General features: G+C 39.8%; 1 protein-coding gene across 1 annotated transcript in view; it reads left to right on the top strand.

Moving 5' to 3' along the window:
- The window catches only part of Vav3 (vav guanine nucleotide exchange factor 3), a 248,198-nt gene that overhangs the window by 71,885 nt on the left and 150,673 nt on the right, over positions 1 to 25,640 (top strand). The window contains exons 5-12 of the mRNA XM_028757283.1: positions 3,194 to 3,302; positions 5,114 to 5,206; positions 7,991 to 8,059; positions 10,068 to 10,171; positions 11,945 to 12,044; positions 16,485 to 16,580; positions 19,814 to 19,882; positions 21,597 to 21,683. Coding sequence (XP_028613116.1) covers positions 3,194 to 3,302; positions 5,114 to 5,206; positions 7,991 to 8,059; positions 10,068 to 10,171; positions 11,945 to 12,044; positions 16,485 to 16,580; positions 19,814 to 19,882; positions 21,597 to 21,683 — 727 coding nt within the window. The remainder of the gene's footprint in view (positions 1 to 3,193; positions 3,303 to 5,113; positions 5,207 to 7,990; positions 8,060 to 10,067; positions 10,172 to 11,944; positions 12,045 to 16,484; positions 16,581 to 19,813; positions 19,883 to 21,596; positions 21,684 to 25,640) is intronic.

Consider the following 25,640-nt stretch of genomic DNA (forward strand, 5'->3'; position numbering starts at 1 on the left):
ACTGTCCTGGGACCAGATGTGTGGGACTTAGTGCTCTGGGAGCTACCAGCCATAATAATGGGCAGCCAGCAGCTTTTTCTATTTTATGTGGCATTTGAAGTAGCTTTGAAGTCATATATTTTAAATGTCCTTTGAGGATAATTTCTTACTGCTTCTAAACTTCCAAGAACTCACAGCCGTTAAGTAAGATGGATGCTGATTATTTGATTAATTTAGAGAAATGCTCTTTAATAAAATAACTAGAAGGCTACTGGTCTTGTAGTCAGATTCCCAGGAAGAACATAATCTGCATAGAGCTGTGATAATGTCCCTTTCAAAGCCCCACGTGGTCGCTAACCCCCGCTGATGGTCACTAATACCCATTACTTTTTTATATAGCCTTTGCCCACCTTGTTTTGCTTAGAGATTCTGTTAGGTGAGATTTAGTTTGAGGGAATGTTACGTGTCAGGTAGGAGGAGGCCTTCAGTTCAAAGTGTCAGGGGATGGATGTCACAGTCCACTTGGCTTCTAGTCAGAGCCCAGAAACAGCCTCTACCTAGGTTTGATTATTTTAGTTAGTTCCATCCTGATCTCAGCTGACTTTCCTGCTCTTTGATGGGTTACACGAAATGCCCAGACACAGGACCACCAGGACTGCATAGAGAGACACCATTCTCAATCCTCTCCCAAGTCAGAATGAAACAAAGTGCTCAGACCAACCTAACTGTCCCACCGTGTCCTATCCAGAGTCCACCAAATGCCCTGCTACGGAGATCCTGGAGCAGCCAATATGGCTTTACTCATCAATGTTCAAGTCAATGTTGAAAAGCATTTTTCATTCTCTCTCCTCTCTCCCTAATTCCAGAGGGTCTCAGTATCTGATGTCACGGTCCTGACTTTTCCTGGATCCCTCCTCAGCAGCCTTTACTCTAGTTACTGCTCCCAGCCTCACAGTGTTTGGCCTCTTGGGCTCTGGTTCCCCCTGGCTGTGGTCTTCCCACCTTCTCTCCACTGTAAAGTCCCTGTTGGCTCTTAGATACCCCAGCTAAGGTTGATTCACCAAGTGCAGTGCTCTTTACAGTTTTGTTTCAGCTCTGCCCTCTGGTGGTCCAGCATGAAGCCCTGAGGGATTGTTAAGCACTGCATCCCCAGGCTCTTGGGGTGCCAACCTTCCTGTTAGGTTAGTGTCCTTTCAGAAACTCTGTCTCTTTCCTCATTTTTTGTGGGTGTGTGTTGTGCTGGTTGGCCCTGAAGTTCCATTAGGATAGGAAAACTGTATTTTTTACAGCACAAGTTTGCTGACCAAGCCTACATATTCCTAGTTCAGCTCAGCCATGACACCTCTTTGAAGCCTTCCCTCACTTTCTTTAGTTATTTTCACTCTTCTCTGTTTCTTTTGCTCATCCATTTACCTTGTTACATAAATAGAGTTATGTGTTTATGGACTGTTCTCCATACAAGCCAAATTATGTGTATTTGTGTGTTGTGTAGGATGTGTATGCATGATGTGTATGTGCTTTCATGTGTGCATGTGATGCCTGGGTCCCGTGTGTGTGTTTGGAGGGGAGACAGCAACCTTGCCTCTTAACATTATTTGAGACTACACACAATAGTGTAGCTAGCTGACACACAGACATCCAGGGATTCTCTTGTCTCTGGGAACAATCTTACTGTAGAACCGCAGGATTACAGATGTGCTAACATGCTAAGCTTTATGCAGGCTCTGGGGATTCAAACTCAGATTGTCACTTTAGATGACTTTACACGTTGGTCCAGATCTTCAATGGGAGAGTTTTTGATCTGTATGTCTTATATCTTATAAAGCGTGGAATTCAGTCAGTTCTTTATAAATACCTGCTGGATGGATGAGCAGATGGGTAGGTGGGTGGACAAGTATTTCCGAAGTAAATTTTTCTCCGAGCACAGTTCTCTCAAGCTTCAGTTCCCTCCTTTAGCTTCAGAACCTTCCTTTTCTCTGGGTTTTGACAGTTCACTTCTGTCAGATGCCTCCAAATAATCTTTCATGACAAACACAAACAGCCTGTGATTGTACCAGCTCTGAAAAATGTTCCAAGTAGTAGAGTGACACAGTCACAGTGGACTTACTTTTGTTCGTATCAATTTATAACATTCACCTGGCACAGGCTGAGGAGGTGCCCAGGGTTGGCCATACTAAAGGGCGGAATTTCTTTCTCAGAGAGCTTACTGTTACATTGCAACATCCCTGGATTGATTAAGACCATTCTTTGGGTTGTGTTAGTAGGAGGGGAGACTGAGGGAAGTGTGGCAGACATAAAATGGATGGAATGCCATGATTGACTGTGATGATGGTTTCACAGGAGGGGCTTGGAGACAGTGCCCTGGTCTGCCATGGATCCAAGAGCTCACGGGGGACTGGAAAGAACAAATATTTTCAAGAAACCGCTATGTAGTATTTAATGACTTTAAAATGTATTTTAAATATTTATATATCTGTCCCCTCCTTTAAAAATAAAATACAAACTGTTAACACAGATAAAGGCAGTCTGGTTATAGAAAGATGTACATGTATCTTCTAAATGGGCTTCTAGAAGCATGGTCTGAAAAGAACTGAATTAGTTATAATAATGTTACAGCAGCTGATGCTGTTATCAAATATTTTGCTACGTCAACTATTCCTTAACTGTGGTCTCCCCACACTATGCCCTTAACAACATAATGAAACTGAACCCATAGAATACTGCAACTGGGAGGCAGAGCAATGAGGCTGTCAACATATCAGTGTAAAACAAACTTATTTTATAGATCGAGGCTCTGCTGTAGACTACGCTCTGCCTTTGACAAGTCTAGTAACTTTCTCATCTTCCAAATTTGTCACAGATCAAATACTAAACCATATCCATATGACAACTGGTACTCAGAAAATCAGAGCTGTGACTAGCTGCAAGGTAATCATTAATATAGCTCGATGAAAGTAAATAGCCAGTTAGGTATTCATTAGCATTTTCCCCGTTGCTGGATCTGCTGTTTGTCATTGGGATAATGTGAAGGGACAGAGTTGTAATGGGAACCTCTGGACAGTCGCTACTAATTCGTTTCCTTCTTCTCTGAGTTTTTTGCTCAAGTCAGTGGGAAGATTTCAGTCTGTTGTGAACTGAATCCTGTAGGCCACGTCTCCGTGTAGCATCCGCTGTGTGATAGAGTACAGCCTTTATACTGCTTTCCTCGTTTCAGTGAAACCCGTGTGGAGGATGAAGAAGACCTCTATGACTGTGTGTACGGGGAGGATGAAGGCGGAGAAGTCTATGAAGACTTGATGAAGGCAGAGGAAGCCCAGCAACCTGTAGGGCGTTTACTTGTTTTATGAAGTAACTCTAAGTAGTTTATTAGGAAGGCAATTCGTTAGAAGACTAATTAATATACTTACTAACTTCTGATGGAATACTTAATAAAAAGTCCCTGTTGCTTATAACATATAATTTATCTGTAGAGTCAAGCATGTATTCATGTTTGCTTGTTTGTTTTCCAGTTTTGTAGGACTTTGTGGTCTAATCCTTTCCTTCATTAGTGAGGAGACTGAATCTTAGAGGCCAGTGCTGAGTAATGGCAGAATGGCAATAGGATACAAGCCAGGAAATCATGAGATTGCAATTATAATTATAATTGTCAAAACACATCTTTTCCAAAACATACCTATTTTCCATTTGAAATATAATGTGAGTGGCTGTTCCTTTTTACTCGTTAGCTCTTGGTATAAGTGACTCTCCCCTTCTCTTTATTTGTTATTTTTCTCTCGTATGTTACATCCCTGACTGCCGTTTCCCCTCCCGCCCGACTTTCCTTCTCACCCAGACCCACTGCTCCTCTGTTTCCATTCAGAAAAGAGCAGATCTCCCAGGGATATCAACTGAATATGGCATAGCCACATACACTAATGCTAGGCACTGTCATATCAAGGCTGGACAAGCCAATGTCTTTTGTTTTTTTTTTTTTACTTCTTCAAATGCTAGCATAACTAGTATGTTCTTAAAGCTCCTGTGCCAAGCATCTATCTAGAACATCCAGAAAGAACTGCTTTAAACTGTTTTCTTATGTGTAACTTGAAATTTTAAAATGTCACTTAGGACACAGCATACTCTCTTGTCCTAGAGACTTCTCCATGAGCTGGGTAGTCATGAGTCTCAGCTTTCTGTGCTCTGGCTTTTAATAGTAAAGGGCTGAGGAGGTTACTTGGTGTGTATTTAGGAAAGATAATCCCTGTGGGCTTAACTGGATGTCTGAGAGGTAGGCTACCCTGACAACAGCATCCGAGGTGCTTCCAGGTGCATCTCTCTTGTGCAGTGCTGTAGTAATCACTGGCTTTGGTGGAGCAGATCTTCAGGTCTCCTCCCACCTGAGGACTCTTCCCCACTTCACGGCTCTAGGTGGTTGCTGTGGGCTATAATTAAGAATAATAGTAATGTAGATTCCTTGTCAAGATGTAGAGTACTCTGTTACATGGCTTCGGTCAGTTGGCACTCCTTACTTAGGCTTAGTGCTGTAATTCCATTTTACAGAAGTGAAGACCAAGTCACAGAGAAACTTAGTAACTTATTTATAGTTATAAAGCCAATAACAAAAATCACTGTTGGAACTGAATTCTGTTTTGTCTGTGATTCTCTGACCTTAACATTATGCTGTATTTTAACACTCAATGAAAGAACCAAATATTGTGTAAAAACAATATTTGATGGATTTGTGTGTGTGTGTGTGTGTGTGTATGTGTGTGTGTGTGTGTTAGTTATTGATGATTGATATGTTAGGTCTGTATCCTACCACTGAGCTGTTACTATTTTATAGTCATTCTACAGTTCATGTGAAATCTGCCCTCTATGAATGCTTAGACTATCTGTTACCACATTCACTAACATTTGAATAAAAGAAGTGCATTGATTTAAGCAGAATATCTATTTCAGAAGCTTATTTAAATCATTTAAAACCTTTTCATTTACAGTGTTAACGCTCCAACAAAATATGTCACAAATGCAGCTAAGTGTGCCTTTTAGTTGTTTTGTTAGGATGGAAAGTGTAAGGGAATCAGATTTTGATCTTTTCCTAGATAAATTGTTATGTGAACTCAACTAAATAGTTTTTATTTTACTTTTCTGTCTGCAGAAATCACAAGAAAATGATATACGGAGTTGTTGCCTAGCAGAAATTAGGCAGACAGAAGAAAAATACACAGAAACTTTGGAGTCAATAGAAAAAGTAAGTCATCAGGTCTCAAAGCTCAGGGTTGCCTTGCATAATCTATGTGCTAGACCAACTCCTTTTACAGTGGGTGTCTGCTAATGTATGTTCTAAGATTTGCACAGAATGACAGGCTCATAAAGTACCACATGGACTCACTTACAGGTAAAGTCTAAAAACAATGAAGTCATACAAGTAGCAGGTAGAATTTGGGATTAGTATGACCTTGGGTGGCAGGGATAGGAATACTAGTTAAAGCATATATGCTTATATTAGAAAGGAAGAGTATTTAAACATTTATACCCAGAATAGGCAAATGAATAGACAGACTATACACAGAAAAGCAATTGCCAGGGATTTAGGGAAGAGAGGTCTGTTTATGGAGGGTAGATTGGCTGGGAGGAGAAAGAGCGAATGCCCACTAATGTCTGCGGACTGTTTAATGAGATAGTCTTAAAATTGATTGTGATGGTTACATAGCTCTGAACGTCTAAGAACCATTGGATTGCAAACTAAATAGTTGAGTTGTGAGAAACATGAATTATGTCTCAGTAAAAGCCTCCAAAGAAAAATAAAGATATCAAAGCAGATTTACACATTATCCTACTATTTATTGCCATCCTGACATTAAAATGACACTGTTTTAAGAACTGATGTTATAGCAGCAAAGACAGGAAGACTCTAGGTTCTTCTGACATTTTCTACATTATAGCCAAATTTAGGATGAAAGCAAATATGTATACCAGTTTTGTGCGGAATTACCTGAAGAAAAGTCAGAATGAGAGGATGATGGGCATGGGTTCGAGGTACCATATAAAGGCTGACAGCAGAGGAACTCTATGTAAGAGCATGGTTCATCAGCTGAGAAAGTTGAGGACACACAGCATGTATATGGTCTTGTGATGAGAGTTCTAGGAGAAAGGCTCTCTAATGGGGGAATCGTCAACTTAGGCTTCGTGGAACAGCAGTGGTCCAGTGTGGTGGATAGAATGTATGGAGACTGAGAAAGAGGTCAGAGAACTGGTGGGCTACCAGGTCATATAGGGACAAAACTTAGAGCTTTGAGCAGACTTGAAGTAAAGGAATTTGGGCTTTTAACACTGCACTCTGGCTCTTCTGAAGCAAGCATGGGTCAAATTAGACCCAACAGAGTTTGATGACGTAGGCAAAGGATCCTAGAATTTGGCCTGTGAGAATGTATGGATGGTGAAGCTAGCTGCAAGACCAAGGGCAGGGAGTCATGAATCTGTCGGGCATGTTAAACGTTTGCTCCCTTCCATTGGATGCAGCAGATATTAATGATGGAAGTCTTTCATTGATAGGGAAGTAGGATTTGTATACGGATGGAGCCCTTAGGTGGTAGTACTAGATCAGGTCACTGTGGGAAAGGTATGCTTTTAGGTAGTGGGTTTGAGGCCACCTCTGTGGCTCCCACATTTAGAGGTTAGAAAAAGAGAACCAGGTAAAAGTTTGTTTTATCGATAGGAAAAGAGGAGACATGGAAGGGTTGCTTAGGACAGTGAAATAGTCAGCTGATTAGGAAACAGTGTGGACATGTGGCGTTATGGATCCCATTGTACCTTGTGGTCTTATTAAATGATCACTATAGTCTATGGACCTATGAAATATATGGCAAGCTAGATATAGTCAAAGGGAGAGAGAGATGAGAGAGAGAGAGAGTGGGGGGGGGAGAGAGAGAGATTTTGGGCAGTGTTTCATGGGCTGTAAACTGGGTAGGGAGAGGAGAGAGTCCATGAAGGGTGTGAGAGTCAGTAACCTGGACACAGTAAGGTTAGGGAATTTCTTGAAAAAATGAACTTCATGGGCTAGATGTAGGGTTCAGAGAGATGGTTGCTTGAGACTAATCTGAGAAGCATGCACAGCTATTGATAATGACAATGCCCTGAGAGAAATCATGAGATTTGAGAGTTGAGCTCACAATTCTTGGAAATAAAGGCACCGACAGGCCAAGTTCCTGGATGGGTCATCTATACAGATACTGAGATTGCTCACAATGAAAGGGAGGTACAGGCTTGGTGCTAAAGTCTTAAGTAATGAATGGAAATGGTGTGAAAAGTATGTGAGTAGATTATGTACCTCAAGCATCTGTGTTGGAGAATTGGAGGGATGTTCTACAGGAGACCTCAAATACATCTTCAGAATGTTACCATTGTTTACCCCTTTGGTCAACAGCATCCTTTCTAACATTTAAAAGCAGTCCTTTCTAACATTTAAAAGCAGTCCTTTCTAACATTTTGTTTTATAATTTAAATGTTCTATCTTATATTTATGTATACGTGTGTATAGTATGCATGGACATATGTGTGTGTTCACCTATAAGTGCACATCTGTATACATGTGAGTAGAGGCTTGAAGTGACATTAGGTGTCTTTTATATTATTTTCTACTTCCTTTATTGAGGCAGAGTGTCTCACTGAAGCCTAAGATCACTGATTGCATGTAGTCTGTCTGTCTACTTGATCCAAGAATCCAAGACTCTGCTTTCCAAGAGCTGTGATTGGGGGTGGCTGTTACACTTGCCCAGCTTTTTCCTGGGTTCTGGGGATCTGAATGCAAATATTCATGCTTGTGTGGCAAGTGCTTTGTCCATCTCTTCAGCCTCTATTTATGTCTTCATAGCTGTCCAATGGAAAGTTTTTAGTATAGAGAAAATAATATTTACTATTTGTGTTTGTAATGCTAATAAATAACTTTTAATGAAAATGCTTGTTGATAAAATCGTTATATAGATTAGGCAAAGTTATGTTTAATTGAAGTGAATTTTCTATTTTTTCCTGTTAGTATTTCATGGCACCATTGAAAAGATTTCTGACAGCGACAGAATTTGATTCCGTATTTATCAACATTCCTGTAAGTAAAGTTGGGACAGGTCAAGTGTGTTTTTAGTGGGCTCTTGATCCATACTTTACCACTGCCTTTGGGTTTTCTATGATTTTTTTTCTTTGCTTCCAGAGTTATCATATCCTTGCTCTTTTAAAAAACTGACATATCTTTAACTTAAGGTCAGTTAAGAATACGTGTTGTGCCGGGCGGTGGTGGCGCACGCCTTTAATCCCAGCACTTGGGAGGCAGAGGGAGGTGGATTTCTGAGTTCGAGGCCAGCCTGGTCTACAGAGTGAGTTCCAGGACAGCCAGGGCTACAGAGAGAAACCTTGTCTTGAAAAAACAAAACAAACCAAACAAACAAACAAACAAAAAAGAAAACGTGTTGTGCAGAAATGGGTATCTAAGATTTATGTATTAGCTTTGCCTGGTTATACAGCGGTGCTCTCAGTTAAGTGGTTGTGATGTGATTGCCTGGCAGGTTCACTCTTCCCTTGTGTATCCCCTGGAATGTCATTTAACTCCCTCAGTTCCTCTGTCATGGCCTCTGTCCATAGGCAGTCAGATCAACAGCTTCTGGTTGTACCAACCTCAACTTACATTTTGGATTTACAATTTCATCTCCTCCTCCTCTTCTTCTTTCTCCTCCTCTTACTCCTCCTCTCCTCCTCCTCCCCCTCCCCCTCTTCCTCTTCTGTCTTATTGTTTTATAACTGAAAGAAAATGTTCACAATAGCAACTGGAGATATAACACTAAAAACCCAAACCTGCACATTTTAGGAAGTAGGAACCCGAAACCGCATAGTATGCTCATTCGCCTTATTTGATAGCCCCTACTTTGTATGGCTTCTATTCAGCAAAATACTAGAGATGACATATTCATCTTCAAGTTTTAGCCTACAAGGAACAAGCTTCCTGTTCTGTTTCTGTGTGCTCCAAGGGATATAGGAAGAGATAATAGAGAATTGGTACCTTGATGCGAATTTCCTCATTGCCCCTCTGTGACACACACTCCCTGGCTGCTGAAAATAACTTGCTTGTTAGAATAAAAAAATGAAATTCAGACATTTGAGTTGACCATAAACCATCTAGCACAATTTGTGTGCTACGTACGTGTGTCATTAGTGGTCTGGTTTTAAGTAATTTGGTCTGACAGTTGTTAGCTTAGCACTAGGATGCTGCTAATTGACCCAAGTGTCCAGATCTGCATCTTGGTGTCCCAAGGACACAACTCATTACTTTAGTCCATCAATAAAACAATAAGTACTTGATTAGTTTTATTTACAAAATTTGCAGTGATTATAAGATTAAACAGCATTATTGTATTGTTTTATTCAGAGAATAAATTGACCTATAATAGCAAGGATAATTTTTGTTTTCACTGGGCACAGTTATTTCTAGTCCTATCTGAAATTGCTATTTCCCTTGCCCCCATCTTTCTCCTTCCTCTACTGCTTACTCCTCTTCTGCTTTCTCCTTTCCTTTCTTCCTATCTCCTATCTTTCTCCTCTCAGAGTGACAAGTCTGGCCACAGTGGGAGCTATGTTTGTGGGGTGTGCTTTTTGCTTTTGCTTCCTACTTTTATTTTCTTCCGTTAATTTATTTATTCACTTGTGTCCCAATCACTACCCTCCCATCCTCATTTCCTCATCACACAGTCCTTTTCACCATGCTCCTCTCCCCTTCTCTTCTGAGAGGGTGGAGGACCTCCCTAGGTATCCCACCACCCTGGCACACAAAGTCTCTGTAGGGTTAGGTGCATCCTTTCCCAGCCCAGTGAGAGGAACAGGATCCACAGATAGGCAACAGCTTTAGAGACAGCTCTTGCTCCCAACAGTTGTTGGGAGACACATGAACACCAAGCTGCACACTTGCTACATATGTGCGGGAGCCTAGGTCTAGGCCGTGTATGCTCTTTGATTGGTGGTTCAGTCTCTAAGAGGCTCAGGGGTCCAGGTTAGTTGACTCTGGCCATTCGCACAGTCTGTGTTCCATCTTTGTCCCTGCTTTTCTTTCATAATGTTTTCTTTTCTAGGATCTTGTAAAAGTTCATCGGAGCTTAATGCAAGAGATTCACGATTCCATTGTAAATAAAGATGACCAGAACTTGTATCAAGTTTTTATTAACTACAAGGAAAGGTAATTTTTACATTTAAACATATGTGGGTATTGATTTGGAATTAGAATGAATGTTAGTATTAAAAATAGAAATGTATATTTCTTTTGTTTATTAAAATAATTCCAGACAGAAATTTGAAGATAGCACATTTCATCTCAGGAAAGTAATTTGAGCTTTATATGTTAGCAGTAGCAGTAGCAATAGGCTGGGGCGATGTCCAGGAGATCAGAGTGCTGGCTGCTCTTGTAGAAGTTCATTTTCCAGCACCCACATGTCATCTTACAACTACCTTTACCTCTAGTTGCAGGTGATCTAATGTCCTCTATGGCTTCTAGGGACCTAATATATATGTGGTGCACATACATACATGTAAACAAATACTTATACATGCAAAATTAAAGTTTTAGATGCATACTAAATATAGCACTTAGATTTTTGCATGGCAGAGCTCCAGACCAATATGAGACACATACACAAACACACCCAAATGCACACATACAAACACAGACACAGATAGACACAAATGCACACATACACACAAATAGAGGGACAAACACACATAACACAAGCACAATGTAAGTGCACATGTACACGCACACATATAGATACACACAAGCTCACCACAAATGCACATATACATGTACATGTACAAATATATATATATATATATATACACACAAATACATAGATACACACATATACACACATAGATGCGCACAAAAGCATAAAAACAAACACAACTACACACACACATGCACAGAGAGGCAGACAGACAGACAGACCAATAGACAGAGAGATCAATCTATCTTTCCTCTAACAAGGAATTTCTTTTTTTTTTCCTGTTTTTTTGGAATCTATTTTTTTTAGCGTGAAATATACTGCTCTCTCATTTTAAATCAAACATAATTCCTAGCACTAAGAAGTGGTAAATGAATTGCTTTGTGTCAACTCTTAGATAAATATTAACAGTTTATTAGAACTTTGAGCCAGTGGAGAGATAAAAGGAACAAAGCTAATAGTCTCTTTGCAAAATATCTGTAATGTAGAGGTTGCCTTGGTGAGCGGGCCCCGACTCAGTGCAGTGTGAGTTATCTTCCATCCTAGGGGCTCGGGCCTCTCTTCCCACTTCTTAGATGATGTATGTTCCTTAATTAAATGCAGAAAGGAGTAGAAGGTTTATTAATGAGTGGAGTCCTAGTGATTGTAATAAAATTGTAGTAGGAAATATAACTGTCTTGAGGATTAGTAAACAGTAAAAAGTTTATCTCCAATAAAAGCTTAAAGAATTTTTTAATTTAAAAAATTGATATATATATTCAAATAACATTAACAGTCATTAAGCCCTATTGTAAAATCTGTCTTCCATAAAACATACATGGGATCAATCTTATGCCTATTTGCAACCAAAATAGTCTTTTTGCTGTTGTCAATGTGAGTGGCCCTCATTCTGCATGTAGTGTGTGTTAGGAAGAGTCTTGGGGCTGGAGAGAATGCTCCAGCATGGAGAACACGTGATGCCTTTGCAGAGGACCCAGGTACATTTCTCAGCAACCCACATTACAGCAGCCAGCAAGTTCAGTTCCTGGGACCCCAGCACCTATGTAGATGTGTACACATACAAATACACACACACACACACACACACACATTAAATAAATACGCACATTAAAGAAATCTTAAAAACCCTACTAGTGCTTTAGTAGCCCTGACTATGGATTTAAAGAACTGGGCATTCCCTCTTTCTCCCTCTACTTGGTTCTTTCAGCCTCACAGAGTTCTCGTCTTCCTTTCAGATTGGTTATTTATGGCCAGTACTGCAGTGGAGTGGAGTCAGCCATCTCTAACCTAGACTACATCTCTAAGACAAAAGAAGATGTCAAACTGAAATTAGAGGTGCCTGTTCATTTTTATTATTGTTTTTAATGCCTAAAGATTACCTCAAGAATGTAATCAGGAATGTGCAACAGCACATTTCCTCATGTGTGCCAAATATTATTCATTCCAGTTTTTAAAAAATAATTCAAAAGATAGCCATGTTAGTAAAAGCTATGGTGGTAATTTTTGCAGAAGCAGACCTAACTCTGTGGCAGTGGTTTTATACACATTATCTCCTTAGGTCCTCTTTACTGTGGTTTGTATTCCAGTAACTCTTTTATTCTGTAATTGAAAAGACTAGGCTCAGGGATATCATGGGTAACTTACCTTGGGTCACCTAGGTAGTGAGAGGTACAGAGTAGATAGGCTTCTCTGTCTCTTTTTCTCTCTTTATCTCTCATTTTTTTCTCTCTCTCTCTTTTTCTCTGTCTCTATCTCTCTCACCCTCTTTGTGTATGTGTGTGTGTGTGTGTGTGTGTCTCAAGTGTTTGCACAGCATCAGACATTTGCACATGTATACAATGTATAGGTATTGCTCATAAGAAAGAAGAGCAGACAGACAGATACAACTGTAGAAACAGCTCAAAGTGCTATGTGAGTATAAGAAGGCTCTCTGAGTAAGTTGGAGCAATCCTGTCACTGGATAAGATGAGAAGATACAGTACGACTGGAGGTTTATGATGAATCATGTTTTGGGAGGTGAGAATGTTGATACACATCTACAATTCTAGCACTTACAGGGCTTGGGCAGGAGGACTGCAAGTTTGCAGTCAGCTTGGTCCACACTCAGACACAGATACAGCCAGACATACCCAGATACCCTCAACATCTATCTATAGATGGATATGTGTATATATATGTATCTCAAGACCCTGTCTCAACCCGTTCTCTCCCCCAAAGTCATAATTTATGTGTATTAATTATAATCCATAAGCATTTAAATATTTAAAGAACTGAAAAATGCTGAGTATATAAATGAATGACTATCTTAGGGATATTTTTGTTTTGTTGCCTCTTCGATATCTCCTTTCTCCTTTTCTTTGTTCAGTTTATCCTTGAAGTCAGAAAAGAGGAGAAAGCCTTCCAAGTGAATAGCTCTTCCTTGTTTTGGTACAGAGGGCATGATTTCATCACTTCTATCTCCCACAGAGACACATTATTGCTTAGGAGGCTTGCACGATAGCAGGGCACTGAGTATTTTATAGTGTCCCTCGATGATGGTGACCTTTTATCTAGAGACAGTTTAGTCACCACTAAATGATGTCCTTAAAGTATCATTAGCACCAAGGGTTAATGCTTCTCGTAAGTGTAGAGGTCTAGGCTACCTTGACTCAAATTAGATATGATGATAAAATAAAACTTTACAGTTCATGTTATTAGTTCAGAGCAGAACAGTAGTTAAAGCAGCTTTTTTTTTCTCTCCTTAAATGAAAGTATAAAACTGGTTTGAGGGAGGAACCCAGCAGGTTGTCTGTCAGACCTCTATGGTTTTCAGACCTGTTGAATGGCCGCTCTTCTCTCAGAATCAATGTCAGAGCTCTTGCAGAGGACATGCATACCAGGACTGTACAGTCTGTCCATTTTCTGCCAGACTTGGGAGAGGAGAGACGTCAGGCTGAGTTGAAAAGGCTGCAGGTGAGAGGCTGTAACTCAGCATGCTGCCTCTCGCTCACTCAGATGTCCCACTTCTGAACAGGGCCTGACTTAGGAGAATTTAATGAGAAAGTGTAACATGGGCACCCTGCAGGATGTTAGGAAAGCTGTCTTACTCTCAACGCCTGTCCTTTCCATTTTCTTTCTTTGGTGCTTATTTTTGCTTTTCTTTTTTCTGGTTGATGTTATTTTTCTTATGTGTGAGTCTATGTATATAGTCTTTTCTGCTTTGGAATCAAGATAACATAGGGCACTGGGTAAGAGACTATCTTTTCTGGTGAGTCTGAGTTTAAACTCAGTGATAGTCCCTTTTGATTAGGATTGAGTTTAGGCCAAGTGCTTGGTGGATTATTTCAGAAGAATTATTTAGGTCCCTTGTTTACTTTCAATGATAAAATTTTACAGAGTCCCCAGCTGCAGTACAGATGATGATAATAACATTTTTTACCCCCTGAACTTCAACAAACAGATTTTCCCAGCAATAACTGTAAATGAGCTGGGATGGCCTACATTCCAGTTCAAGAACTCTGTGGCGCTAAGGAGATTAAAATGCAACGGGGAGAAAAGACCCAGGAATTATAGTGATAATTTAACCTCCTAGTTGACACTCATGATCTGGAATGCTCTATAATTTTTGGATGCAGGAAATCAGTTGAACTCACAGGATGTGGAGATAGTAGTCATTACAGAGCTTTTTATGCAAGAATGCAGACCTCAGTTCAATCTCCAGAACTGACATTAAAAAAAGTTGGATGTGATACATGATTACTGTCATACCTCTAAGGTGAAGGGAAAGTGGGAAGATCCCGTCTATACCCAGGGTTTGTTGCCCAGTAGATATAGCCTACTGGCTCAGTGCCAGACCAGTGAGAGACCCCCAAAACAAGATGAATGTTCCAGAGAAACAACACCTGCAATTGTCTTCTGGCCTCCATGCACATGTTCATCCATACACACATAGGAGCTCTATTGAAACAGTTATCTCCCAATGAACTGGAGTAATTAAGACACTCATAACTCATCAGAATGTTTTTTCCTAGCTCATTTTCCTCTAGATCTGTAGTCAAACATACTAATGATATCATCATGGTCATTAGAATTACTGGCATTAATGTCATAGCTCCTGATAATGCCTTTGAGTGTGTTAGAAAAGCCAAGAATGGGCAAAGGAACAAATTCATGGCCCAGATATTATCTTAAGTAACTCTATTTACCGAAAAAGTCTTTGTTCTGACACATACAATTGCTTAAGTATATTGAACTCTAGGTTTCTCTCTAGCAATGTTCTTTGACATTTTGGCATCTTTTGTAATAACACTGTATGTTTCAGTCAGGGTTCTCTAGAGGAACAGAATTGATAGAATGAATCTATACCACACTCCTGGTACTAAAATCTTTATTAGTCAGTATTCTCTAGAACCTACCTAGAAACCTGTATAGAAAGGGGATTATTAAAGAGGCTTACAGATGGCAGTCCAGGTAGTCCAACAGTAGCTGCCCACCAATGGACAGTCCAAGAATCCAGTAGTTGTTTTATCTGTGGAGATAGATGTCTCAGTTGGTCTTCACTATATGCTCAAATCCCAAAGTAGGCTCTAATTCCAGTGAAGGAATGGAAACGTTAGTAAGACAGGACAATCAGGCAAAGAGAAAAAGCTTCCTTCTTCCATATCCTTTACATAAGCTTCCACCACAAGGGGTAATCTAGATTAAAGATGGGCCTTACCACCTCAAAGGATCAGGACTAAAGGTGAGTCTTCCACTTCAAATAACTTAATAAAAGAAAAGTCTTTCAGAGGTATACCTAGCTAACAGTGACTTGCTTAAGTCACACAGCCAAGGATTCATATTTTAATACTTCAAATTTAAATTATTTTCCCCAGGGTCACAGCTACAATCAAAAGTGAAAAAGTCAATATTATTTTAAAGTGCATTTTTGTTTGTTTGTTTATTTGTGACAAAGTTTACTGAGTAGCCTCAAACTTATGTCAATCCTCCTGTCTTAGGCTCTTTGGTGCTAGAATTATAGACATGTACTACCATACTCAGCTTAAAGTATTTTTTAAAAAGAGGATTAAGTATATAAAATAAGAATTGTGGTAGCATGTTTATATTTTAACATATTCAGCCAAACATTCCATTTGATTTAGTTAGAATAAGTATTTATATACAAACAGAGGGTTGTCTCTTTTAAAAGAAGGTTAAAGGACATGTCTTTATTCCAAAAGGTTATAGTCGGACAGATATTCTTTTCAATGATAATTAAGTGGCCATAAGGTAAACTTATACACAGACGAAAAGAGACAAGAAATGAGGGAAGAAAAAAGAGATAAAGAAAATGATGTTGACTGGAATTCTTCCTCAACTCCAGTAGAATGCTTTGGAAAGGCTGTGGTGGCTTTTTCTGGAGACTGGAAAGAGTGTTTGAATAGAATTGATGTGGCTACGGCCTGAAGCTGGATGAGCTCATAGGACTTTAATGAGTCAGGGCCTGAGCTATCTGATTCACAAGCCTGGGGAAATGAGAGAGGAGAACTCTACAGGAAAACTTGGGAGAGATTGGATTATGTGCTATAAAGATAATTTTCAGTCATAATTCTACTTGATTCGTCTTATGACTTGAAATACTATAAGTCATGCTTTAAAAAGAAAAACCTGAAGTTATTTTATTGTTTGAATAGAAGTATTGCTATGGAAAAGAGCAAAAATACTTGTAAGGATTCTACTTTTGGGGCTTTGGATTTTGTAGTGTTTTCTGACTTCCTTTGAGTAAACTAACGAAAAGTTTGAAATCCATTGCCTTAGGAATGTTCAAAAAGAGCCAATAATGGGAAATTTACTCTGCGTGATTTGCTGGTAGTTCCTATGCAGCGTGTGCTGAAGTATCACCTCCTCCTTCAGGTCTGTACGTTAACAACACACTCTACTGTGTTAACTCCACTGTGCATCTGTTCATCCCACAGAACACTGGTGGCCAGCAGCCTCTTGCAGGGTCTCTGCATTACTGTAAAGTGTCAAATGGTCAGGACAGCCAGGCATTTTATTTTCTTTTTAGTAATAAATAAATAAATAAATAATTCATTCTGTGTTTAATAAAAAAAAGATACATTTTGTGGTCTTCATACAGGATAGAAAAACAGAGTGAAACAGATACTAGTAAAAATATGCCTTCAATGACATCTTTTGGAGTAAGCAATAATCACTTGCTAGTGAGTTAACGAATCTCAATGTGGTCAGATAACCCTCATTAGACTGTTCACCTTATCACAATAATTAAGAGAACACTGTATCATGGGCTGTATTGCTTTTCTGCTACACCAAATGTAATAAGACGGCGTCTATTGTGAGGAGATTCTTACTATAACCCACAAAGTTTATGGTTTCCACGGTTAGTCCTCTAATGAGGGTGGAGAGTCTTATAAATTTAATTTGATAGCTATACCAGTAGGCTCATTAGTTCTGCTCCAAAGAAATGTCTCATTGTATTAGTCTGCGAATGCGGCTGATGCTTGCGGAATGTCATTTTAAAAAGATCTACTACCTGTACGTGAAATAGAATTTTGAGTCTTCTGTGCTTTGTACACCTTGTATATTAAATTTCTTGAACTGTAGCCGTGCAATTATTCGTCATTTCTATTTTGGTTCTACTGAGAAATCAGAAAAATTCAAACCCTGATTATTTCTTAAAAAATGCATTAAAACATTCATGAGACCTAAACTCAAAGCAACTTAATCAAATTGGATTTTATGAAAAAATAATAAGGGGCAAGTTAGGCAATCAGCTTTCAGGCTTCGTGGAGCTAAAAACAGGTCCAAAATAAGATAATAATTTGTTTTGTTTCTTTGGTGTCGTGAAGCACTGACTGAAGAATTTAGAAGGTTCAGATCAAGAGAGAGACTCTTTGGGTTCTTGTAAGATTTTGTGCAGACTCAAAAACTAAGAAATACAGTGATGTGTTTTTGAAACTCCTGACTTATCCTTTTTCTGTCCCTTCTGTTGTTTTGTATTTTAGATTTCATGACTACATGTAATTCTACAAGGGTCTTTTAAAAATAGGAAGCTCTATTTTTGATACTATATGTAGATAAAAATTTTAGATTTTTTTTAACTTTTAAAGTATTTTGGAGCACTTGTCTGGTGTCTAGACAAATTATCAGTTTGTAATTTTTTTTTCTTACCAGTGTACTTTCATGATTTCTAAAGGAAATCTCTTCTGGATGCTGGCTGATCTGAGGACATTGCTATAAAATTTAAAATATTTTTGACAACCATGGAGCATGTATGGGTCTGACCTAGGCCCTCTGTATATATGTTACAGTAGTGTAGCTTGGTCTTCTTGTGGGACTCCTAACAGTGGGAGTTGGGATGTCTCTGACTGTTGCTTGCCCTGGGGACTTTTTCCCCCTACTGGGTTGCCTGATCCAGACTAAATGCTGGGAGAGATGCCTAGGCTTACTGTAACTTGATATGCCTGCCATGGCTGATATCCATGGGCAGCCTGCCCTTTTCTGAGGAGAAAAGAAGGAGAAGTGGATGGGGTTGGGGTAGGGGTAGACCTTGTGCTGAGGCATTAGGAGGAGAGATGGAGGAGACGCTGTAGTCAGGGTGTAATATATGAGAGAATACGCTTAAAAATTAAAATGTTTTGTAGAGGAATTTTGGAAACTTTAAAGGTGTCTTATTAATTTGTTTAACAAAGTGAGAATAAAAATAAAATTTTGGTGGATTTTTATATTTGGGAGTTTCTTATTTTTGTCAGTGTCAGGGACAGGGGTGGGGCCTTTAGAGAATTTTGAGTGTGTGTGTGGGTGTGTGTGTGTGTTTGTATGTGTATGTGGGCATGTGTACACATCAAACTGTGTTAGGAAGGCATTGAATAACAGGACCCACCCCAGCAATGCTCACCATTGACATATAACACAATGTGATGGCTACACAGAAGACACACAAAGGTCTCAATAACTGCACCTCAGTTTGCTGGATACCTGACTAGAGGCTTCATCTTCTCATCTTAGAGGGATGATTTGCGATCTGGGCTTTGAAAGATTAGTATAAGTTTACCACGTGGACAAGAGGAGGCACTTTCTAAAAGAAAAACATCATGTCCTATGGGTTATGTACAAATGCCTTTGGGAACTATAGATTATTTAAGTGTGGATAGAAAGTAGGTCGGGTGGAAGTTGAGAAAAAGGGATTGAGAGAAGTTTGCAGAGTCCAGACCCAGAGCACGGCTACTAGGAAGTACTGGGTTACAGCTGAAGCATTGGGGGCTTTACAGAAGCTAGACCAGGCTAGAGACACGATCTAACGTAAGAGTTTAGAAACCTGCTGGGCATCAGAAGCATGGACCGATTACTAGAAAGAGAGACTGTAGGTCTAGTTGGAAGTACTTAAGAATAACCTGTTCTAAAAAATGCAGTAACATTAGTGAGGCATAGGGAAGAGAAGGGGAGGGCAGAGTGTGGGACACCATTCAGGTTCCAGCTTTAGCTGTTACACCAATGGACATGTTTCCATTTAATCAAGCACCATCGGTTACCACCTTGTCCTGGGTGAGGATGGAGTATGTTTAGGATTTATTAAATTTAGGGGGCTTATGAGACTATTATTTAGTTGGACATGTGAGTCTGGTATTGGGTGTGATATCCGGGTTGAACATATATGTGGCAGTGATGGCCTCATTAGGTGACAGTTGATGTGACAGTGGTTGTGATTTGGAGAATATGCAAAATAAGGATAAAAGAACGAGATCATGTGGGCGAGAACAACCCTCTAAAGAGAAAGGAAGTTATGCAAGACCAAAGGGTAGGCAGAAAATTAGGATTTATAAGCAAAATAGTAACAGCAGTAACTCACAAAGCATCCTCTTGTAGTTGAAATGGAGACATGGGATTAGGATAGACAGTCTTAGAGAATCAGTGTGTGAGAGGGAATAGAAAGTATCCATTCATCTAGAGCTGAGGCCGTCAGCCTAACATCCAGGAAACAGCATGCTTACAATGGTGAGGGTAGAGTTCAGCTGAAAACAAAAAAAGCAAAAAAAAACAAACCTTTAAAAGGTTTTGTTCGTTTGTTCCTTTGGTGTTAGCTTTGGATTTAGGGGGAACATTGCTAACCTGTATCTTCCAAATAGGAGCTGGTCAAACACACCCATGACCCTATGGAGAAGGCAAACCTGAAGCTAGCTCTGGATGCAATGAAGGTAAGGCAGCTGCAGTGGGAACTTGCTGGTGTCTTGTATTGCTGCCCAGAAAAAATGGGATCCAAATGCTAGTGTGTATATGTGATACCCTGACCTGTTAACATTCATGCTTGTTATTGGTGAGGCAAGTAAACTGATTTGCTGAAAAATAGATACTCATCATGTTACTATTGTCTGCTTTTATGAGCCTGGGACTTCCTGGTACTTGCTATGTAACCTAGACTGGCCTCAAACTGTGGCTCACTTTTCGCCTCAGCCTCTGAAATGGAATTCTTATGTAAGTTTTAGTGCCAGGCAGAAGCGCCATAATTCCAAGAGGGGTGCTGAGACTACCTTTGTACAGTGTGCTCACTTCCTAGCCTCCAGGAATGACTGCATATAATGACTTTGTTCCACAGTCTTCTTGTTGTTTCGCATAGACCTGTTGGCTTGAATAAGCTGGGGGTCACCGGCGACTAGAATCGCCAGTGTGGTTCATTTTCCCAAGACGGATCCTCTGCCAGGTAGCCTGTGGTGGATTCTGTACAAGGGGATTTCACTTTGGGTTTTTGTTTCCGGTTAAACCTGGAAGTCAAGAAGTAGATAGATAGAAGCACATGTGGTCTCGTTGGGGAATGTTTGAAGGTACAAATTCTACATTATGCTTTGTCAACTTCACTCTGAGAAATAACTGAAACAGAATCAAGTATTTGTTTCTGACAGGAAGTGACAGGGCATTATAGCTAGTTAACTGCTCTGAACCAGTCTTAGCATTGGCTCTGCTGTTCAAATGAACATAGTGCGAGCATCAAGACCATTACTTGATTGTTTACTGTGGCTAGAAAAGCAACAGATTTTGTGTCCTTCAAGGAGTCATTTATAGATGGGTCCCATGAAAAGCCAAGCTTCCCCTGAGAACATTGTTAAGAATTGCTATTTGCAGAGCTGTGTTTCTGTTGCAGATGTGTTAAAGAGGCTAAAGAAAAAAAAAGATAGAAAAAGCTTAGAAAACAGGAAAATGTGGATCACACAAAATAAAAATAGCCAGTTACAGTATGGGAAGATTAGCTAATGCTTTTGCATTTTTTAAAAAGCCATTTTAAAATGGGTAAAGGCATGTAGAGGAACATGGCTGAAGATCTTGTTGACTGTTCCACCTCTGTGCAGCTCCGCTCTTCACCCCTCCTTTGTCTTCCTTTTACTTACTCTGAAATTGAACTAGCCTTCTTGACTGAGTGCTCTTAGGAGCTAATGAGACATTAACTGGTTTCAAAAAGACAGTCTTGCTGGGGCAACCTGTAACTTTGTGTTAGGTTTTCTTTGCGGCTAATCCTTCAGCCCTGCCTTTCATGTCACCTGGGAAAGATGCACCACTGTCAAGGGCGGCCATTATTGCTCCTGGAATGTAACTCCTCCTGACCTACTTTCCTTGGAACTTTGCAGAGACTTTCCTTGAGATTTTGGGTTTTTTGTTTTTTTAAGGCAGCAGTATCCTTATTGTCCTCAGGGGTGTGGTAGACAACAACTCTTCAGACTTCCCAGCTGCATACCCCACATTTTACAATTGGCTTTGAGATGCAGCTTTGATTGACTGAGTGTTCATTTTATTGTCATTGAGACATTATGGTAGTGACTTTCATGGCTGATGAAATTAATGATGTGTTTTTCTTTCAAAGCAGCTCGCATCTCTAATCTTCATGTGCTTTCTTTCTGCACCCTTCTCTTCGTTCTCTAGGACTTGGCACAATATGTGAATGAAGTAAAAAGAGATAATGAGACCCTTCGTGAAATTAAGCAGTTTCAGCTATCTATAGAGAATTTGGTATGTAATTATCCTCCCACCCAGCTTCTCCTCATCCCCAAATCTCGGGACATCCAAGAGCTGTTGTTGAGGAAAAGATAGTTTACCTTCAACTTTCAGCTGTTTAAAAGTTGTTTTCTCCCTCCTGTTTCTGTCTGGTCTTCACACTCATGTGACTTTGCCATTGTCCAGGTACCTCTGTTGCTTGCCTCTCTCCCTCAGTCTCTTACTGCCTCCTCTCCCAAGGGTCCCAGAGAACAATAAAGACAGTTCCAGTTTGGGTAACATGGCTAGAAAAAGTCCTGTCAAGTCACTTCTCATTTTAACTGGGTTCAAAGAATGAGAAGCCAGAAGATCTCTGGTGTTAGAGATCCAGGCGATGCCTTAACAATCGATAAGTCTAGAGATAAGAAGCACTTGGTATGTTCAGGAAGCAGAGAGTCAAGGGTTACTAGAAGTGGTGAGACAGAAGGTGATGGCCTCTGAGGTCACAGGATGGAGAACTGCATCCCTTAACCTTGTAGGCCAAGGGTAGGTTAGGGCTTTATTGTGACTGCAGTGGAGATCTAGGACAGTTTCTGTCTGTGAGTGTGCCAGGCTTGTTTATATTTCAAGAAGTCCCTTCAGAGAGGCAGCCAGGCAGCTATAGAAATGGATTCCAGAGAGAATGGAGGGCTGTATTTGGCCGGCGGGAAGTGCATAGGGAGAATAGCTTTGAGGTATTTTTGGTAAGTGATTTCACTGTATACTCTGAATGCCCCTGTAACGTTCCTTTCTTTTCCCACATGTAGCCACCTCCCCATTGCATGGTGTCATCACCTGTGTCCTTGACAATCCATATAACCATAAACAAGCTCTTTATATAGTTATGTTTTAAACAGCAGTCTTCCAAGTCATCTTTCTTCGTAGACTTGCCAAGATTTTTTCTGTTGTCTTCAGTGTTTATTGATTTAAAAGTCCTCATTGACCTGAACTTGACTGATTTTCAGAACTCAGTGAACAACTACCCACATGTGTTATATCACTGGCAGTATGCTGTGTTCACTGTCAGTCTCCAGTTTTCTATTCCTTCTCATGGTTCTACCTCTGAACATTGCCTACTTAGAGCTCAGAGTATTTGTCTCCATTATGGTCTATCACAGTCTTTCAAGGTCCAATCTAAAGGGAACGTTTGTCCCTAACCTCTCATCATCCTTCCTGTATTAGAATTCCACAGTATAATTCCTATGGAAGCATCAATAGTGTAATAATATGAGTCACATTAAATTGACCACCATAAACATGCGTGTGTACTTATGACATTCAGTATATTTTCAATCTTGTATAGCCATTGCCTCCATCCAAACTCCTGAACTCTTTTCATCCTGTGAAAATGTGTTTGCTGAGCACAGACCTCTCACTCTGTTCTCCCCACAGTCCCTGGCACCATTCTTTCTGTCTGTGATTCAGCACCTTTGATGCCTCTGATTTATAGAACCACATGATATTGGTGTTCTTGTGACTGATTTATTTTATAAGCATTCATCCATGTTGCAGAGTGTGAGTCTCATCTCCTCAAGGCTGTGTGATGGGTGTTCTATTCCATATTGTATCTTTTTATGCAGAGAACATTAGCTTCTTTCCTATTTGAAGAATCATATGTAATGCTGCTGTGTGCAGGGGTGGGCGTGTGCCAATGTCTCTTTGAGTGCCCACTTTCATTTCTTTTGATTGTATAGTAGGATTTCTGAACTGTATGGTAATTCTGTGATTAAATTTTGAGTTATTTCCATTCCACTCCTGACAGCAGCTGCCCAGTTTGGCCCCAGTTTCTTCATGAACTTGGCAAATGAAGATTTTCAGGTCTCTTTTTAAATATTTTCTTCTGCAAAATATATATCCAAATGGGTGTGAGATGGTATCTGATTGGGGTTTTGATAACATTTTCCTAATGGTTAGTGGTGTTAAACATTATTTTGTGTGTTCACTGGACATGCTTGGTTTGGAGTTCATATGAGTATCTTGGCTACTTTGTAGTCCTGATGTGATGTGGGGTGTGTGTGCATGCACACTCACATGTGTGTGTTTGTAGGAGTTATTTATACATATATTCCCATTGGTCCCCATCATACAGGTGTGATAGAGAGACTCTCTTCTGCAGACAACGTTGGTTGGTGGCTCCATAAGTTTCAGGTTACCCATCTTCCCTTTCTTGCCTACACTTTTAATGTCACATCCAAGAACTCATTGCTAAATTTAATTCTGTAAAAAGCTTTATCTCTATTTTCTTGTAAAACCTTAATAGAGTCAGCTCTCATGTGTAGAGCTTTGCTCTAGGTAGTTATTTTTAGATACAGTATAAAGCTAAGGTCCAACTGTATTCTTTCTCTTGTAGATATATCCTTTGCATTATTTGTATACTTTATTCCCCACTCCTATTGAGTGTTCTTAGCGTTTTTTGCAAACAAGTGTGGCTTATATGTGAGCGCATACCTAGAAATCACATCTATATCTTTTATTAGAATGAAATCATTGATACTCTTCAGTCAATTCTCTTTTCCTTAACAAATACTATCATCCCTGAATCCCTGGCTCAAATCATGTCCTCTTCCTAGACTCTGCTTTTGGGACAATTATGTGTGTCTGTAGTTCCATGTTCTGTGAACATATGTGTCCTGTGTGTGGTGTGTTCTCTGAACACGGAGGCTGCCTCATTCCACCCTGCATGCATGACAAATAACACATACTGTAATTTTTCTTGTGATTAGTATCATTGCAGTGATTAGTATCATTTCCCCCTTTAAATAATATTTTTATTTTTTGAGATTAAAGTGTAATTACATACATCATTTCTCCCTTTCCTTTATCCCTGCCAAACACTCCCCAGTAACCCCATCCTGTTCTCTTTCAAATTCTTGGCCTCCTTTTCTTCTTTAATTATTGTATAAATACACCTTGCTCAGCCTGTATAATGTTACTTCATGTATATATTTTCAGGGCTGACTATTTGGTAGTGGATAAACAATTTATGTGCTTTTAACCTAAAAAGAACTATTTCTCCCAGTCTCAGCATTTCTTAGTTGCCTGTAGTTGTGTTTTGTTTGTTTTGTGTTTTGTTTGTTTTGTTTTGTCTAGGCTTGGGGCCTTCTGAGCTTTTTCCTTTCACATTAGCAGGTCTTTTTGTCTTTGTTCATCTCGTGTTTAGGAAGACATGCTGGTGAAATGGCATGGTGTAACCATTCCGATATTTTAGGAGACACAATCTCACAGGAAACTCACTGGTCTTCTGATCTTTCTGTCTCTTCTGCGATGGTTCCTGAGCCCCAGGGGCAGGAGTGTGTTGTAGACAAATGAGTTGGGACTGTGCCCCACAGTTCTACGTTTCGACTGGTTGTGCCTCTCTTGTCTCTGCTGCAAAGAGAAGTTTTCTGAGTGAGGGGTGAGAAGTACGCTGATCTTCGAATATAAGGACATCTACTGAGAAGATAATTAGGGATTATGCTGGTTTAGTAAATAGTAGTTGCTGGTTCTCCTTCATCATCTGTGACTTCACTAGCCCCGGATACCTGGATAGGTTTTTAATCCCAGGCATGTTTCTTCTCTTGTTGAGTGTACCTTATGTCCTTTTAGAGAGCTCTTGGTTACTGACAAGTTATATGTGTTAATATAGATTGTATCCCTATAGTTATTGTGGCATGTTGGTAATTAATGTGGTAATTCATAGGCATCATACCTGGGTAGGACTGTTGGTTGCTGCCTTCCTTTAGAGGCTTGAATGGTACCTTGTGGTACAGGAGAGCTAGTCCCCAGGAGGGTGAGGCTTTCAGGTCAGATCCATCTCTGGTAACTTCCCTTATAAGGTTATATGTGGAAGTAGTGTCCACAATATGTCTGATGTTAATTACAATAGATGAGTTGATTTTCAGATCTTATCTTATATCCAAGTCCTATGCATTTGAGAGTAAATGTGTTAAAATAAATAAAAATGATATCAATTGT

Source organism: Grammomys surdaster, unplaced genomic scaffold (genome assembly GCF_004785775.1).
Source record: "Grammomys surdaster isolate TR1022 unplaced genomic scaffold, NIH_TR_1.0 126158, whole genome shotgun sequence".
Taxonomy (NCBI): Eukaryota; Metazoa; Chordata; class Mammalia; order Rodentia; family Muridae; genus Grammomys; species Grammomys surdaster.